We start from the raw sequence: 15,079 nt of genomic DNA, 5'->3' as shown, positions 1-15,079 counted from the left end.
TTTTGAATCACAGACCTGTACCTCTGAAACAAATAATACATTATATGTTAAAAAAAGAAGAAGAAGAAGAAGATAGCAGGAGGGGAAGAATGAAGGGGGGGAAATCGGAGGGGGAGATGAACCATGAGAGACTATGGACTCTGAAAAACAAACTGAGGGTTCTGGAGGAGAGGGGCATGGGGGGATGGGTTAGCCTGGTGATGGGTATTAAAGAGGGCAGGGCATGTTCTGCATGGAGCACTGAGTGTTATACGCAAACAATGAATCATGGAACGCTACATCAAAAACTAATGATGTAATGTATGGTGATTAACATAACATAATAATAATAATAATAAAAGAACCCTTAAGCTTTGCCATTAGAAATATGCTACTCCTTTCAAAACTCAGTAAGACCTTCCTCCCAAACAACCAACAACATTTCAAAAGTTGGTTCTATCCCTGACATGATTTACTAATTTGTGTATGATACCTCCATAGTTGGGAGATATTCAAATATTGCTACCACCCATGACAGAAGGATGTCCATGTGTGGGACACTCTCCCAAGTAGTAGCAGTTACATGAGTAAGATAGACTACAGCTTCCCATCCTTCCCAGTACTGTATGTACATAAATTACTAAATGTAATTTCATAATGTTATAGGATTGACTGTGAATCCATCCCAATTTATTTTTGAAAAGTTACTCATGGATTATTTTAACCATCATTGGAAACATGTCACTTGTGCAAAGCTTCTTAACTAATAGCAACATATGTGACGACACATCACCATTGGAGAACCGCTATTCTATACCATTTCCTTATTTCATGTAGATTATCTAAATTATTGCCATAATTTTGCTCATAACATTCTTACCTTTTTGACACCCATAGGATCTATCCTCTCTTTCATTTATTTATTTATTTTTTTAAAGATTTTATTTATTTATTTGAGAGAGAGAATGAGAGAGCGAGAGCATGAGAGGGGGGAGGGTCAGAGGGAGAAGCAGACTCCCTGCCGAGCAGGGAGCCCGATGCGGGACTCGATCCTGGGACTCCAGGATCATGACCTGAGCCGAAGACAGTTGCTTAACCAACTGAGCCACCCAGGCGCCCCTCTCTTTCATTTATACGTCGGAAATTTATGTCATCTCTTTTCCTTGATCAGTCTGGCTAGGGAGCTTATCAATTTTATTGATCTTTACAAACAAACAGCTTTTGGTTTGTTCATTTTATCTATTGTTAGTCTATTTTCTCTTTTACAGGTTTTTACTTATCATGGTTTTAATTTGTATTTTCCTAATGATTAATGATGTTGAACATCTTTTCATGTCCTTATTTGCCACCACACATCCTCTTTGGTGAAATATCTGTTCAAGTCTTCTATCCACTTTCAAAAAAATTTTTTTTCTTAGTGTTATGAGAGTTCTTTACATAATCTAGATACAAGTACTTCTTTGAATATGTGATTTGCAAATATTTTTTTCCCAGTCTGTTTCTCTTTTGCATTCTCATAAACAAAATTTTTCAATTTTGATGAAGCTCAAATTGTCACTTTATTCTTTTATAGATTGTACTTTGGTGTCATGTCTAAGAACATTGCCTAACCTCAGGACATGAAGATTTTCTTCTAAAAGTTTCATAGATTTTTATCTATGACCCATTTGTGGTAAATTTTTGTACAAGTTGTGAGGTTTAGGTAGATTTTTATTTTTTTGCCCCAAATGTTCAATTGTTCCTAAACCATTTGTTGGAAAGACTACTGAATTTTCCATTGAATGGTCTTTTCACCTTTCTAAAAAATAAATGGCCATCTTTGTGTGGGTCTATTTCTGGCCTCTTCTTTCTATTCCACTAATTTATGTGTTTATCCCTTGGCCAATACCAGAGTCTTGATTATAGTAGGTTTATAGTGAGTTGTAAAGTCAGTTGGTATAATTCCATCAACTTTATTCTTTTTCAAAATTCTTTGGTTATTCTAGTTCCTTTGCCTTTCTATGTAAGTTTTAGAATCAGCTTGTCTACCTGAAAAGATCCTGTTGGAATTTTGACTGAAATGGAAATTATTTCTATGTTGAACTTTCCAATCAATGAAAATGGTGTCTTTCACTTAGTTTTCTTTTTTATCAGCATTTTGTAGTTTTCAGCATGTTTTGTTAGATTTATAACTAAGAGTTGCATTTTGAGAGGAGCTATTTTAAATTGAATTTTATTTTTAAATTTCAGTTTCCAATTGTTCATTGCCAAAAATAGAGATATGAGTGACTTTTGTTGTTGACATTGTGTACTGTAACCTTACTGAAATTGCTTATTAGTTCAGGAAGTATTTTTGTAGATTCCTTGGGATCATGTCATCTGTGCTTAGGAACAATTTTATCTTTTCCAATCCATATGCATTTTAATTATTTTGTCTTGCCTTATTGTACTGACTAGGATTTCCAGTAAGATGTTGAAAATGGGTGGTGAGAGTGGACACCTTGCCTAATATCCAATTTTAGGGGGAAAGCATTTTTTTCCTTTATTAATAAGTATGGTATGATCTATAATTTGCTTTATTGCTTTTTCTTAATCATAACTGTTAACCTTTGTCAAATATCTTTTCTGTATCAATTGATATGATCATGTTTTTTTTCTTATAGTTTTCTTGTACTATTCTTGTCTGGTTTTGATAACAGAGTATTGTTGGCCTTATAAAATGAGTTGGCAAGTGCTCCCTCCTATTTTCTTTTTTTTTTTTTAAAGATTGTATTTATTTATTTGACAGAAAGAGACACAGCGAGAGAGGCAGCACAAGCAGGGGGAGTGGGAGAGGGAGAAGCAGGCCTCCCGCTGAGCAGGGAGCCCGATGCGGGCTCGATCCCAGAACCCTGGGATCATGACCTGAGCCGAAGGCAGACGCTCAACGACTGAGCCACCCAGGTGCTCCTCCCTCCTATTTTCTAAGAGAGAGAATTTACTGTTGGTATTATTCTTCTTTAAATATTTGGGAGAATTCACCAATGAAGTGATCTCAGCCTGGAAAATTTGTCTTCAGAAGATTTTAACTACAAATTCAATATCTTTAATAGTTATGGTATTATATAGGTTGCTTATTCATCTTGGGTGAATTTTGGTAATTTGTGGTTTTTGAGGAATTGGTTCAAATATTTGTTCTAAGTTGCCAAATTTTTGTGAATATAGTTTTCTTTTATCCTTTTATTTTGAACTGAAAATGAAAACGCAACATATTAAAATTTGTAGGATGCAGCTAGAGCAGTATTTAGAGGGCAATTTGTAGGATTAAATGAAGATGAGAAGATTTCAAATCAATAATCTAAGCTTCTACTTAAATAAATTAGGAAACAAAACAAAATAAACCCAAAACTTATAAAAATAAGTACAGAAATTAATGCAATTGAAAAGATAAATAGGGACTCAATGAAACAAAAAGGTGTATTCTTTGTGAAAATCACTAAGATTGATAAACCTTTAGTCAGACTGATCAAGAAAAAAAGAGAGGGGCGCCTGGGTGGCTCAGTTGGTTAAGCAACTGCCTTCGGCTCAGGTCATGATCCTGGAGTCCTGGGATCGAGTCCCGCATCAGGCTCCCTGCTCAGCAGGGAGTCTGCTTCTCCCTCTGACCCTCCTCCCTCTCATGCTGTCTCTCATTCTCTCTCTCTCAAATAAATAAAATCTTAAAAAAAAAAAGAGAGAGAAAAAAGACACATTACCAATAGTAGAAATGGTATCACTACATAACCTACTGCTGTTATTAGGAGGATAAGCAAATACTATGAACAACTCTATGCCTATAAATTTTGCAACTTAGATGAAATGGACTAATTCCTTGAAAGACACAAAGTACCAAAACTCACTCAAGATGAAATATATAATCTGAATATTCTTATATCTATTAAAGAAATTGAATACAGACATTAAAAACTCCAGGCTCAGATTATTTCAGCAGTGAATTCTAACAAATATTTAAGGATAAATACCAATACCATTTCTAAAACAATCACTTCCAGAAAACAAAAGAGGAGAAAACACTTTCCTACTTATTTTATGCAGCCAGCATTATTCTAACACCAGACAAGGACAGTACAAGAAAACTGTAGACCAATATCTATCATGAACAAATACAGAAACAAAAATACTCAATAAAATATTTGCACATTGAATCTAGCAATGCACAAAAAAGATAACATATCATGTACAATGAGATTTATTTTAAGGATGCAAGGCTGGTTCACCATTTAAAATTAATTAATGTAATCTACCATATTAAAACCACATGATCATATCAATTGATACCAAAAAAGCATTTGACAAAATTCAACATTCATTCATAAAAATTCTTAGCACACTAGAAGGGATTTCCTCAATCTGATAAAGGGAATCTACAAAAAATTACAACTAACACTATATCTAATGGTAAAATACTGAATGCTTCTCCCACTATGATCAGAACAAAGCAACGATGTCCATTTTCACCACTCTATTCAACACCATACAGGAAGTCCTAGCCAGTGTAATAATAAAAGGAAAAGAAATATAAGGTATACAGATTAGAAAGGAATAAAATGAGCTCTTCTCCACTTGATCTTAGCCAAAAGGCCGAGAAGCGATAAAATGAGCTCTTCTCATAGGTGACATTACTATATAAAAATCCCAAACTATCTACAAAGATTTCTTAGAATAGGGGTGCCTGGCTGGCTTTGTTGGTGGAGCATGCAACTCTCGGTCTCAGGATTGTGAGTTTGAGCCCTATGTTGGGTGTGGAGATTACTGAAAAATACAAAAATCTTAAAAAAAACCTCTTAGAATAAATGAGTTTAGCAAGGTTGCAGGATATAAGGTTAACACACAGAAATCAATTTCATTTCTGTATATTAGGAAATAAATTGGAAATTAAAATAAAAAACCAGAATGATTTATAATGGCACCAAAAATGTGAAATACTTAGGTATAAATCTAACAAAATATGTGGAGGATTATGCATGCTAAACACTATGCACTGATGAAAGAAAATATTATGGACTTAAATAAGTGAATAAATAAATACTGCTGTTCATTGATTAGAAGACTCAATATTAAGCTGTCAATTCTTCCTAAATTTATCTATAGTTTTAACCTGATCCTAATCAAAATCCAAGCACAGCATTTTTGGATATTGAAAAAGTGATTCTAAAATCTTTATGGAAAAATAAGGACTAGAATATCCTAAACATTTTCTTAATCCTAAATATTTTTGAAAAGAGTAAGCAAAATTGGAGATCTCATTATTTCAAGACTTGCTAATTTCAAACTTATAAAAATTCAGGGGTGCCTGTCTCTGGTTCAGTCAAAAGAGGAAAAGACTCTTGATTTTGTGAGTTCAAGCCCCATGTTGGGTGTAGAGATTACGTAAATAAATAAACTTAAAAAAAAAAACCTCAGTAATCAAGACAGAATAGAAACTTCAGTAATAGATTCAAATAAATATAGCCAGAAAGTTACAGTAGTCAAAACAGTGTGGTACTGCATAAAGACAGACGGATAGACCAATGGAATAGAATAGAGCCCAGACACAAACCCTTGTGTATATGGTCAAATGATTTTCAACAAGGTTCAAGATTATTCAATGGGGAAAGGACACTCTTTTCAACAAATGGTGCTAGCAAAACTGGATATCCATCCACATTCAAAAGAATGAAAGAATGAAGTTGTACCCTTACCTAATGCCATATACAAAAATTAACTGGATCAAAGAAATAAGAGCTAAAACTATAAAACTCTCAGAAGAAAGCACAGAGGAAAAGCCTTGTGACACTGGATTTGGCAATGATTTCCTAGATATGACACCAAAGGTACAGACAACAAAAGAAAAAAGACAAATTGGACTTAAAATTGAAAATTTTTGTGCATTGTAGGACAATATTAAGAGTAAAAAACTCATAGGATGGGGGAAAGTATTTGGAAATTACGTATCTGATAAGAGGTCAATATCCAATATCTACAACTCAACAAGAACAAAAACCAAACAACCCGATTAAAACAGGGGCAAAGAACTTGAACAGACAATTCTTTAAAGAAGATAAACAAATGGCCAAAAGCCACGAAAAGATGCTCATGATTAGTCAGTGAAGAAGTGCAAGTCAAAACCACAGTGAGACACCACTTCACAGCCATGAGGATGGCTATGAGCAACAACTAACAAACAAAACAGAAGACAGACGTTGGTGAGGATGTGGAGAAAGTGGAACTCTTGTACCTTGATAGTTGGAATAGTTAAATTGTGCAGTTGCTGTGGAAAGTGTTACGGCAATTCCTCAGAAAATTAAACCTAGAATTCCCACACAATCAAGCAATTCCACTTCTGGGTATATACTCCCAAAGAATTGAGAGTAGGAAAAAAGTATTTGTACCCCTGTTCTTAGCAACGTACTTGCAACAGCCAAAAGGTGGAAACGACTCAAATGTCCACTGAATGGATAAATGAATTAATGAAATGTAGTATATACATGCAATGAAGTAATAGCCTTAAAATAAAGGAAGGAAATTCTGGCACATGCTACAACATGAATGAAACTTAAAGACATACTCAGTGAAATAAGCTAGACTCAAAAGGACAAATTGTATGATTTCACTTATATGGTATACCTAGAATAGTCAGATACATAGAGACAAAAAGTTGGACCAGTTGGTACTAGGGGCTGGAGGGAGAATGGAGAACTATCGTTTAAAAAGTACAGACATTCAGTATGTGACATGAAAGAGTTCTGAAGACGGATGGTGGTGATGGTCGTACAACGTACGAACATATGTAATGCCACTGAATGGTACCTTTAAAAATGGTTAAAATAGTACATTTTATGTTATGTATATTTTACTACAATCTTTCTTAAAAGGAAAAAATCTAGTTATCAGTAACATAGTGCTTATGATGACGGCTATGAAATTGTAATTTGCTACCTCCTTTAATTTTCATCACACTTTATATGGGAAGTTCAAGTTCTACATGTAGTTTCTCTCTTTCTGGACTACATTAGTTCCTCCCTCTCTGCACATCTCCCCTCCGCTCCTCTCCTGCTCTCTTAAGCCCTTGACTTCATAGGGTGGGGATACCACAAAGGAGATAAGTTTTTAAAGGACTTCCTGAATTCTAAAGTTTGCTGTACTTTTTTATTTTTTTAAAGATTTTACTTATTTGACAGAGAGAAACACAGCGAGAGAGGGAACACAAGCAGAGGGAGTGGGAGAGGGAGACGCAGGCTTCACACTGAGCAGGAGCCCGACGCGAGGCTCGATCCCAGAACCCTGGGATCATGACCTGAGCTGGAGGCAGACGCTTAACGACTGAGCCACCCAGGTGCCCCTAAAGTTTGTTGTACTTTTAATATGCTAAAATGTTTTCCTTTATTCCCAAATTATTCAATTTTTGATTCAGTCATGACTTTAAGTTTTTTCTCTTTAATCTGCTAACATAGTATATTATAGAAATCGGTTTTCTGGTAAACCATGCTTGCATTCCTAGCATCGCCTTACCTGATTATATTATATACTGAGTTTGACTTGCTATTTAGGATTCTTCTATCTGTATTCACTTCTGCTTTTCCCACATGATCCTGTGAAGTTTTTGGGAGGGTCTGAAATTTTACCCAATTTAGAAGCTGCAAGTTAGCCTGTTATGTTTCATGGATAATGGCTGTAGACATGAGACTCCTGGGACAAGGACTTGATTGCTCACGCTATAGCAAGGAGCATGAGAAGCATTTGCATAGTACCTCTGGACCCTAATCCCATGGTAGCAAAGTGAAAGGTCTCAGGTGGATGCTGCACATGCTGTGAATTTGTGCAGCAGCTGAGCTTGGGGAATTCGCCTCTTACACAAGGCCTGATATTTGTCACAGACCTCATCCTTCAAGGTTGTTCACTAATAAATGGCCTGAGCAAAGAGTGGTCAGGGCCCTCCACTGTTGACAGAGCTAGCAAGAATGTATAGGGAGGGAGTCTTAGGGTCTGAGGTAGATTGCCTTTCCCAGCATGGTTTTGTTTCAAGATTACACTACCCTCAATTAACATGATGAACATTCTTTTTTTCTAATCCCAGAAACTATTTAAATAAGCTAGGTATTTATGTGCTGCTTGAAGTTTTGGCAAAACACAGCAAACAGTGCCTTGTTTGGGAAGAGAATGGAAGAATTTTGATGTGATTATTTTAACAGTAATTGACTTTCTATTTTTTCTTAGTAAATATATTTTTCAGAATATTAATCCATAAAGTTCTCAAGTATACATAATCTACTCTATCTGTAGGTCTTTTTAAGATTTTATTTGAGAAAGAGCACGAGCAGGGGGAGAGGGCAGGGCAGAGGGGGGAAGTGGAGGAAGCAGATTCCCCACTGAGCACGGAGCCCGATGTGGGTCTCCATCCCAGAACTCTGGGATCATTACCTGAGCCCAAGGCAGACGCCTAACTGACTAAGCCACCCAGGTGTCCCTCTATCTATAGGCCTTTTTCTTTCAAGTTGTTAGTTGTGCATTTTTTCTATCAGTCTTTTTTCTTTCCCCTTAGAGATCAGCTTTTGGTTCATATTCTACATCTCCGGCACTTTCTCCTAATCTCCAGTCTCCCCCTATATGAAGCCACGTAAACTAACTACTTAAATCTTCCATGTGTCCACTATGGAGTTCAACCTGGAGTGGGAACTATCTTTCCAGTTCATTCTGTTTTGTGGGTTGGTCCAGCACATCTTCCACCTTCAGAATCTGTGAAAAGGCAAGTCTGTGCTCCCCAAACTCAAGGAACATTTCAGCTCTTCCAGAGCTTCCTCATCTTGCACTGATCTAGCAGCAGTAAGGTAGGTCTGTGGGCAGAATTCTGAAGCAGAGTAATTCTTCATCTGGAGGAGATGCGTCAGGTCATCCTTTGAGGCACCTTCAATCCAAGTCATTCTCTTGTTACCCATATCCATCCCTTTCACTTGGCTTGGGGAATAGAAATGCTGGTCCAGTTGACTCTCAGTAGGCCCTCAGTGGGGTCTAGGGTCTTGTCCATTTTATTTTGTTTTTTAAATTCTCTTTAGAATATAGGGTATCAATGCTTCTTCTCAAGTTTTAAGGCTCTGGTTGTTATAAAAGAACAATTAGGGGCAGCTTGGAACAAACTGTGGATTAATATTTTTTGAAGTGTCTTTGTGGTAAAGAATTTAAAACTGAGTAAGGCCACCCAATAATATAAGTGAATTGATAAGTATACTATAATCTGGATGGTACTCAAGAAAATCAGACATCTCAAATTCAGAGACAGAAAGTAGAGTGGTGGTTATAAGGGGCTGTGGGAGGAGGAAATGAGGAGTTGTTGTTTAATGGGTATAGAGATCCAGTTCCGCAAGATGAAAAAGCTCTGGAGACCCATTGCACAACAATGTGAATATACTTAAAACTAATGAGCTATGTGCTTAAATAATTATGTAAAAAAAAAAAAACGAAAATCGGATATGATATCAAGCTGACATGGGGAATTTATTTTGTAGAAAAGCAACATCTAGAGAATGCCACAGACAGCCCTAGTATGTCTAAAGTACTACATATAAAAATGATAATTGCTCATAACGACTACACTGAAGCACTGAAAGATACCAAAGTATTTTCTGAATCCAAGGAGCCAAATTTTACTCAGTATGGTTTTCATGTCCTTGCCTATCTCAAAGCTCTAATATGCCGACATTTGGTAAACCAGATAACCAGAACATTCAACACCCAAGTTTTCCGGCCATACATAGACTTACTCATACTCATCTGGTAAAACTCCACACAAATATTTTAACATTCCAATTTCTTGGTTAAGGTATATATTGCTTGAATTCATTAAATATACTTAGACTTCTCTATTATACAAAGTTAAATGTACAACTAAATTAGTAAAAAGTGCTCACTGTGGTTTTACTCTGACAAAAATGTTTTATGAATGTACTCTATACTAATACTGCCTTTTTAATTTAAATTTTTTCTTCTATTTTGTAACCAGTTTTGTGACTTTTTTTTGGTAAGAAATCTGTGCCTTAATTCTTACAGATTCTTCTTTTTTTCTCTTTATTTCTTAGCTAAACTTCAGTATGAGCTTTATTGGTATCTCAGGCTTTGTGTGTATCCCTACTCCTAAATGCCAACAGTTCTTCAGAGGCCTGGCATCCAGCATGGGGCTTACTGTGTTAAATTAGTTCTAGAAAAAGCATTAAAGACATTTTTCCTGAAATATACAGAATATGTCATGCCAAATCTCTTGTTTATACAATAAACTGGTAAAATTGGTAAACTGCACCTATAGCTCATATTCCCAAAATAGAATAACTTAAATATTAAAATGTACCTTTGTGTTACCACCATAACTGACCTTATAAGCATAACAAATGGAAATATTCAATAAAAAAAAATCACAAAATCCACTAACCGTAAAGGCTGCATATCACAGCATATGAACTCTCATCTCCCTATGACCTATTCATCACTACAGACAGCAATACTTTTTTAAGCTATTCTAGCATTTACGCCCTAATTAGAAATTTATACGAAACACAATTTTATGTTCAAATATGGAAATAAGCAACATAATTCCAAAACCCAAAAGTATCCCAGCATTCTGTAAAAAGAAATATCCCCAGCGGCTACATCCATGGTCACTAGCATCATTGTGCAGCATCTCAGGTACCTTAAAGAAAAAACAAGAGCAATGTTTAAGTTTTCAGAACCACAGATTAGTTTTTAGAATAATTTACAGGGCAGTAATATTAGCTTTATATGTAGCTGGATATACTGAGCCAACTCCTTAAAACAAGACCATATACATACTGACTCTAGCTAATAATGTCACACAGCATTTCCCAGCAGTTTAATTCACAATGATTATTCGGTTTGCTCCACTATGAAATGAAGAGCTATACTGATTACTCTGCTTTAGTTACTGCCTGTTGCTGAACCGAACATAACATGTGGCTTACCTAAGTTCGGAGATATGGAAATTCACATATAAAATAAAATTTTAGCAATCAGACTGGTTGGGATTGTTATGCGGACTTTGGTGACAAAAATAAGTAACTCCTTTGTCCATTAATAAGGAAATTATGAGCATTCTGAAGTACACATAGTATGCCAACAACATGTGGCTTGTGCTGGGTTTCCAACAAATCTATACACAGTTGAATGCCTGATTACTGAGCGTCTACTCTCAAAACGACACATCAGAAAGGGGTAGATATTTCTGTGTATCTGTAATTAGGCAGGATAAGCTGTGCTTGTGATCAACAATCCAAAAAGATAAACTCTAAAGAACCTGTATTTTCTATACTACCTTATCAAGTAAAGACTTATTACTCTAAAGCCTTTTTAAAATTTTATTTATTTATTATTTATTTATTTATTTATTTAAAAAGTAAGCTCTATGCCCAACGTGGGGCTTGAACTCACAACCCTGAGATCAATAGTCACATGCTCTACTGACTGAGCCAGCCAGGCACCCCCTAAACTAAAGCCTTTTTAAAAATGAGGTTTCATGGGGGTGCCTGGGGGTGGCTCAGTCAGTTAAGCATCTGACTCTTGGTTTTGGCTAAGGTTGTGTTCTCAGGGTCCTGGGATCGAGCCCCATGTTGGCTCAGCACTCAGCTCGGAATCTGTTTGAGATTCTCTCTCTCCTTCTGCTCCTCCCCCCACCCTGGGATTCTCTCTCTCAAATAAATAAATCTTTTTTTTTTTTTTTAAGAGGTTTCACTTAACATTTTATTTTATTGTTAGTTAACACTATAATTAGACTTCTTAAAAACTTACCATATCAACCAGAGCAACATACATGAATAAGCCAGCAGTAAGTGCAAATATCCACATAGAAACATTTTCAGCATAATGACCAATGAAGATTCCCGTTGCCATTCCAAGATAAGCCAGCATGGCTGACAAAGCATTATAAAGAACAGCCTGCTTAACAGTCATGCCAGCCTTCAGTAGAACAGCAAAGTCACCTTTAACAGAAAACAAAAAAGGGGACAAAGTAATGAAAGAAATCACTTTTCAGACATATACCTAAGAAACTTCTCAATTTAGGAAATTCTCTTATTTTTTTGAAGGAAAAAGAAAGCAGCAAAGAATTTCCAGGGGTAACAGTGTTAGTGTAAATCACCCTAACAGCTCTATAAATTAAGGGATTTTTTATCCAAAGTTTTTCTTAAGGCTTCTACTCTGTCAGTGAATGATAAATGCCATGAACTTAAATTTGTGCTCTTGCACGGACTTCAACAAGCTTGTAATTGGGCACAAAGAAGAGGGTGGAGAACACACATAAAATGATCATCAAATGATAAAGGCAATTTATAATTAAGAGCTAAAGAGTCTAAGGTTCTAGTTATAAAAGGATAAAAAGAAATTAAGATGGGAATAGCTAAGGGAGGCATCATGGAATATGAAGGATCTAGAATGTGGAACATAAACCAGATGCTGAGGATTATAAGCATCCAGCAGGCAGATGGGAGGCCTTCTGAATGGCAGTACATGCCAAGGAACAAAATTGAAAATGGCATCACAGGTATTTTGCAAATATCAATCTACAAGAAGAAAAACAAGGACATGAACTGGGATTCAGAACAACTCTAGGAAGGTTTTAAATCCTGGTGACAGAGGAGAAAAATATTCAAAACACAATTCATCAACTTCCCTTTTCTTTAGCTCCAATGAGAGTCTCTTTGCCAATTTCTTTCTGTTAATGGAAGATGATTTCTTTGAATCCCGTGGTCTTATTCATATTGTAGGTATGAAGATAATGATCACTGATGTCACCAGTATGCTGGTATAAGAAGGCATTTGGTAGGATAAGAGGACAAGAGAGGCGGCCCAGGTATCTCCCTGGCAATCCCACAGAGGCAATTGTGTAATCATACTCATAGGGTCAGAGTTCTGGCTGGAAACAAACTTATACTCAGCCAGAAAAGAAAGGTAGCTAGGTTACTAGAAGGCAGGAAAGTTACGAGGAAGCTTGCTGGAACTATCAATAGCAAATGCCAGTGACACTAGGATACTTCATCCCCCTGGAAAATACTGTTTATGTGGTTCTCTTACCTAATTCATGAGGCAACTCGTGACAAAACACAGCAACAGAAGTACTTAAACCACTCGACAAACCTTCAGTAAAAGCAGCGCCTGGGTAAAAATCAATCAGAGAAAGTTTGGCTACATTATTTTGTGGGCGCTTTTTAAAAAAAAATCTTATCAGCATACAAAATGAGGTAAAAGAAGTAAACTATATCCTGGTCATGAATTAACAGAACTTTCCCAGCTGCACTCTGCATCTTTACAAGTAATTTTAGATTACATTCAATCAGGTTTAAATTTCCCAGTGGAGCATAAGCAGGTACAACCGAGAAGGGAAAGTTCCACTATGTTTCAGAGTGATTAGAGGATCTTATCACAGACCTGAGAAGTAACTGTTATCACATAAAACATTTATGTAAAAAATAAACTGATTTAAAAGGTTTAGAAGAAAATGCAGCAGTCCAAGAGTACAAAAACGTATGTTTCACTGGCCTCAGAAGAATTCACTAAGTAATTAGATTTGTTTACATTCATTCTTTCACTGTCTAATAAGGGAAGTCTAAGACAAATAACTCCCTCCATTTTAAAAGCTAACACTGTATATAACGGATCGCTTAGAAAGCATGACCGAGCATGTGCATGTCCTCCTTTGTTGCTTCCGCTGTGCACAGCACATAGAGGAGGAAGCGCACCAGGCTTCCAGGGAGCCAAGGCCTGGGCTCTTCTCCGCCTGGTTATAAAACAACACTGCCTCCTTGGGCAAGTGGTTTGCCTTGCCAGGCCTCCGCTGCCTTACCTGTAATTATTTCCACTGCTCCTTCCAGCACCAAGTTACTATAAATTGTAAGTATTCTGTTATCTCTCGATCGTGACAGAACAATTTAATAGCAAAAACTCTCTCAAATTTTTGGTAACTGAACTTATCAGATATGCCAAGATTCCTTCAGTATAAAAGATGATGGAAAAAAGTGTCTTGTACCTTAGTATTGTTTATACGGCAGGTAAGGGAACTCTAATGTAAAAACAAAAAAAAAAAACCCCACAAAAACACACGCTCCATACACGTTAGAGTTTGATTTTAAGACTCTACAAATTAAAACAACTTTTGAGAGTTACCACTTAGGTAATGGGGTAGGCAGTTTGTAGCACTTAATCTTATGTAACATTCATTAAGTACTTCATTGTCAAGGTAGGTACAGAAGAAATAACATTTTGATAACCTTAGAAGTTATTAGCTTTATCAAAATCACCCTATTCTTCGTTAAGAGGGGACTGGTGGTTTAACGTGACATTTTCAGAGTCAGCCAACAAGAAGCAAACATGTAGATTGTACCAATTGCAAGGCCATCGCTGAAATTGTGCAGGCCGTCGCCCATGATCACCATCCAGGCCAACGTGGCGATGCCCGCGTCCTTCAGCTCCTCCCGAGAGTAGCGCTGACTGTGACTGTGGGGGTGGTGGTTTTGGTGGTGGTGGTGATGCAGAATATGATGGTAGTCATGATGGTGGTGAATGAGATCGTCTGACTGGCCAAGCGTATCATGAAAATGCGAATGGCATTTATTCTTGCACCCTCGGGGGACATATTCATTATAGACTTCTTGTGGATGAGCATGAGCTATCATGACCTCTTCTTCCTCCAAGATTGCTGGCTGTTGAGAATCAAAGTGGGAGGGCTCCTGGGAGTCTGTTCGTAAATAGCCTTCAGGTCCTAGGTGTAAACATCAAGGACAATGGGTCAAAGTCAGAAGGCTTTGTTAATGTGCTTGGATACATTTCAAACATTCCCACTGACAAAGTCAAAAGAGATCTTAGAGCACGGCAAGTCTCTCACATACAGAACTAAACAGAGTATTGCTGATGCAAAACATCAGCAGGTTTTAATGAATTTTAGAAACTAAATGGTCTCACATATTAAGAATGGATTTTAAACTTTAACCTCCAATAAGGTTAGCCCCCACAGTCTCCCTTGATTTCTTCTGCCTTCTTACATTTTTTTCTTTTTCAAGTTTTTAAGTTCCATTTAGCTAACATGCAGTGTAATATCTGCCTCCTTACA

General features: G+C 36.6%; 1 protein-coding gene, 1 non-coding gene and 1 pseudogene across 2 annotated transcripts in view; all 3 read right to left on the bottom strand.

Annotated features, from left to right (window-relative positions):
* Window positions 1-4,419: 4,419 nt before the first annotated feature.
* LOC115943784 (U2 spliceosomal RNA) lies at window positions 4,420-4,590 on the bottom strand (annotated as a pseudogene).
* A 4,859-nt stretch (window positions 4,591-9,449) lies between these two features.
* The window catches only part of SLC39A6 (solute carrier family 39 member 6), a 19,825-nt gene continuing 14,195 nt past the window's right edge, over window positions 9,450-15,079 (bottom strand). Inside the window, exons 7-10 of the mRNA XM_006741742.2 lie at window positions 14,354-14,731; window positions 13,048-13,128; window positions 11,767-11,957; window positions 9,450-10,654 (exon numbers count right to left, since the gene is read on the bottom strand). Of these exons, the coding sequence (XP_006741805.1) occupies window positions 10,502-10,654; window positions 11,767-11,957; window positions 13,048-13,128; window positions 14,354-14,731 (803 nt within the window). The 3' untranslated portion in view covers window positions 9,450-10,501. The remainder of the gene's footprint in view (window positions 10,655-11,766; window positions 11,958-13,047; window positions 13,129-14,353; window positions 14,732-15,079) is intronic.
* TRNAN-AUU (transfer RNA asparagine (anticodon AUU)) lies at window positions 11,385-11,457 on the bottom strand. Its single transcript has one exon. It is a non-coding gene; the product is annotated as a tRNA-Asn (tRNA).

Source organism: Leptonychotes weddellii, chromosome 13 (genome assembly GCF_054177405.1).
Source record: "Leptonychotes weddellii isolate Sample4059 chromosome 13, ASM5417740v2, whole genome shotgun sequence".
Classification (NCBI taxonomy): Eukaryota; Metazoa; Chordata; class Mammalia; order Carnivora; family Phocidae; genus Leptonychotes; species Leptonychotes weddellii.
The sequence above is the reverse complement of the archived record's forward strand: the minus strand, read 5'-3'. Positions and strand labels throughout refer to the sequence as shown.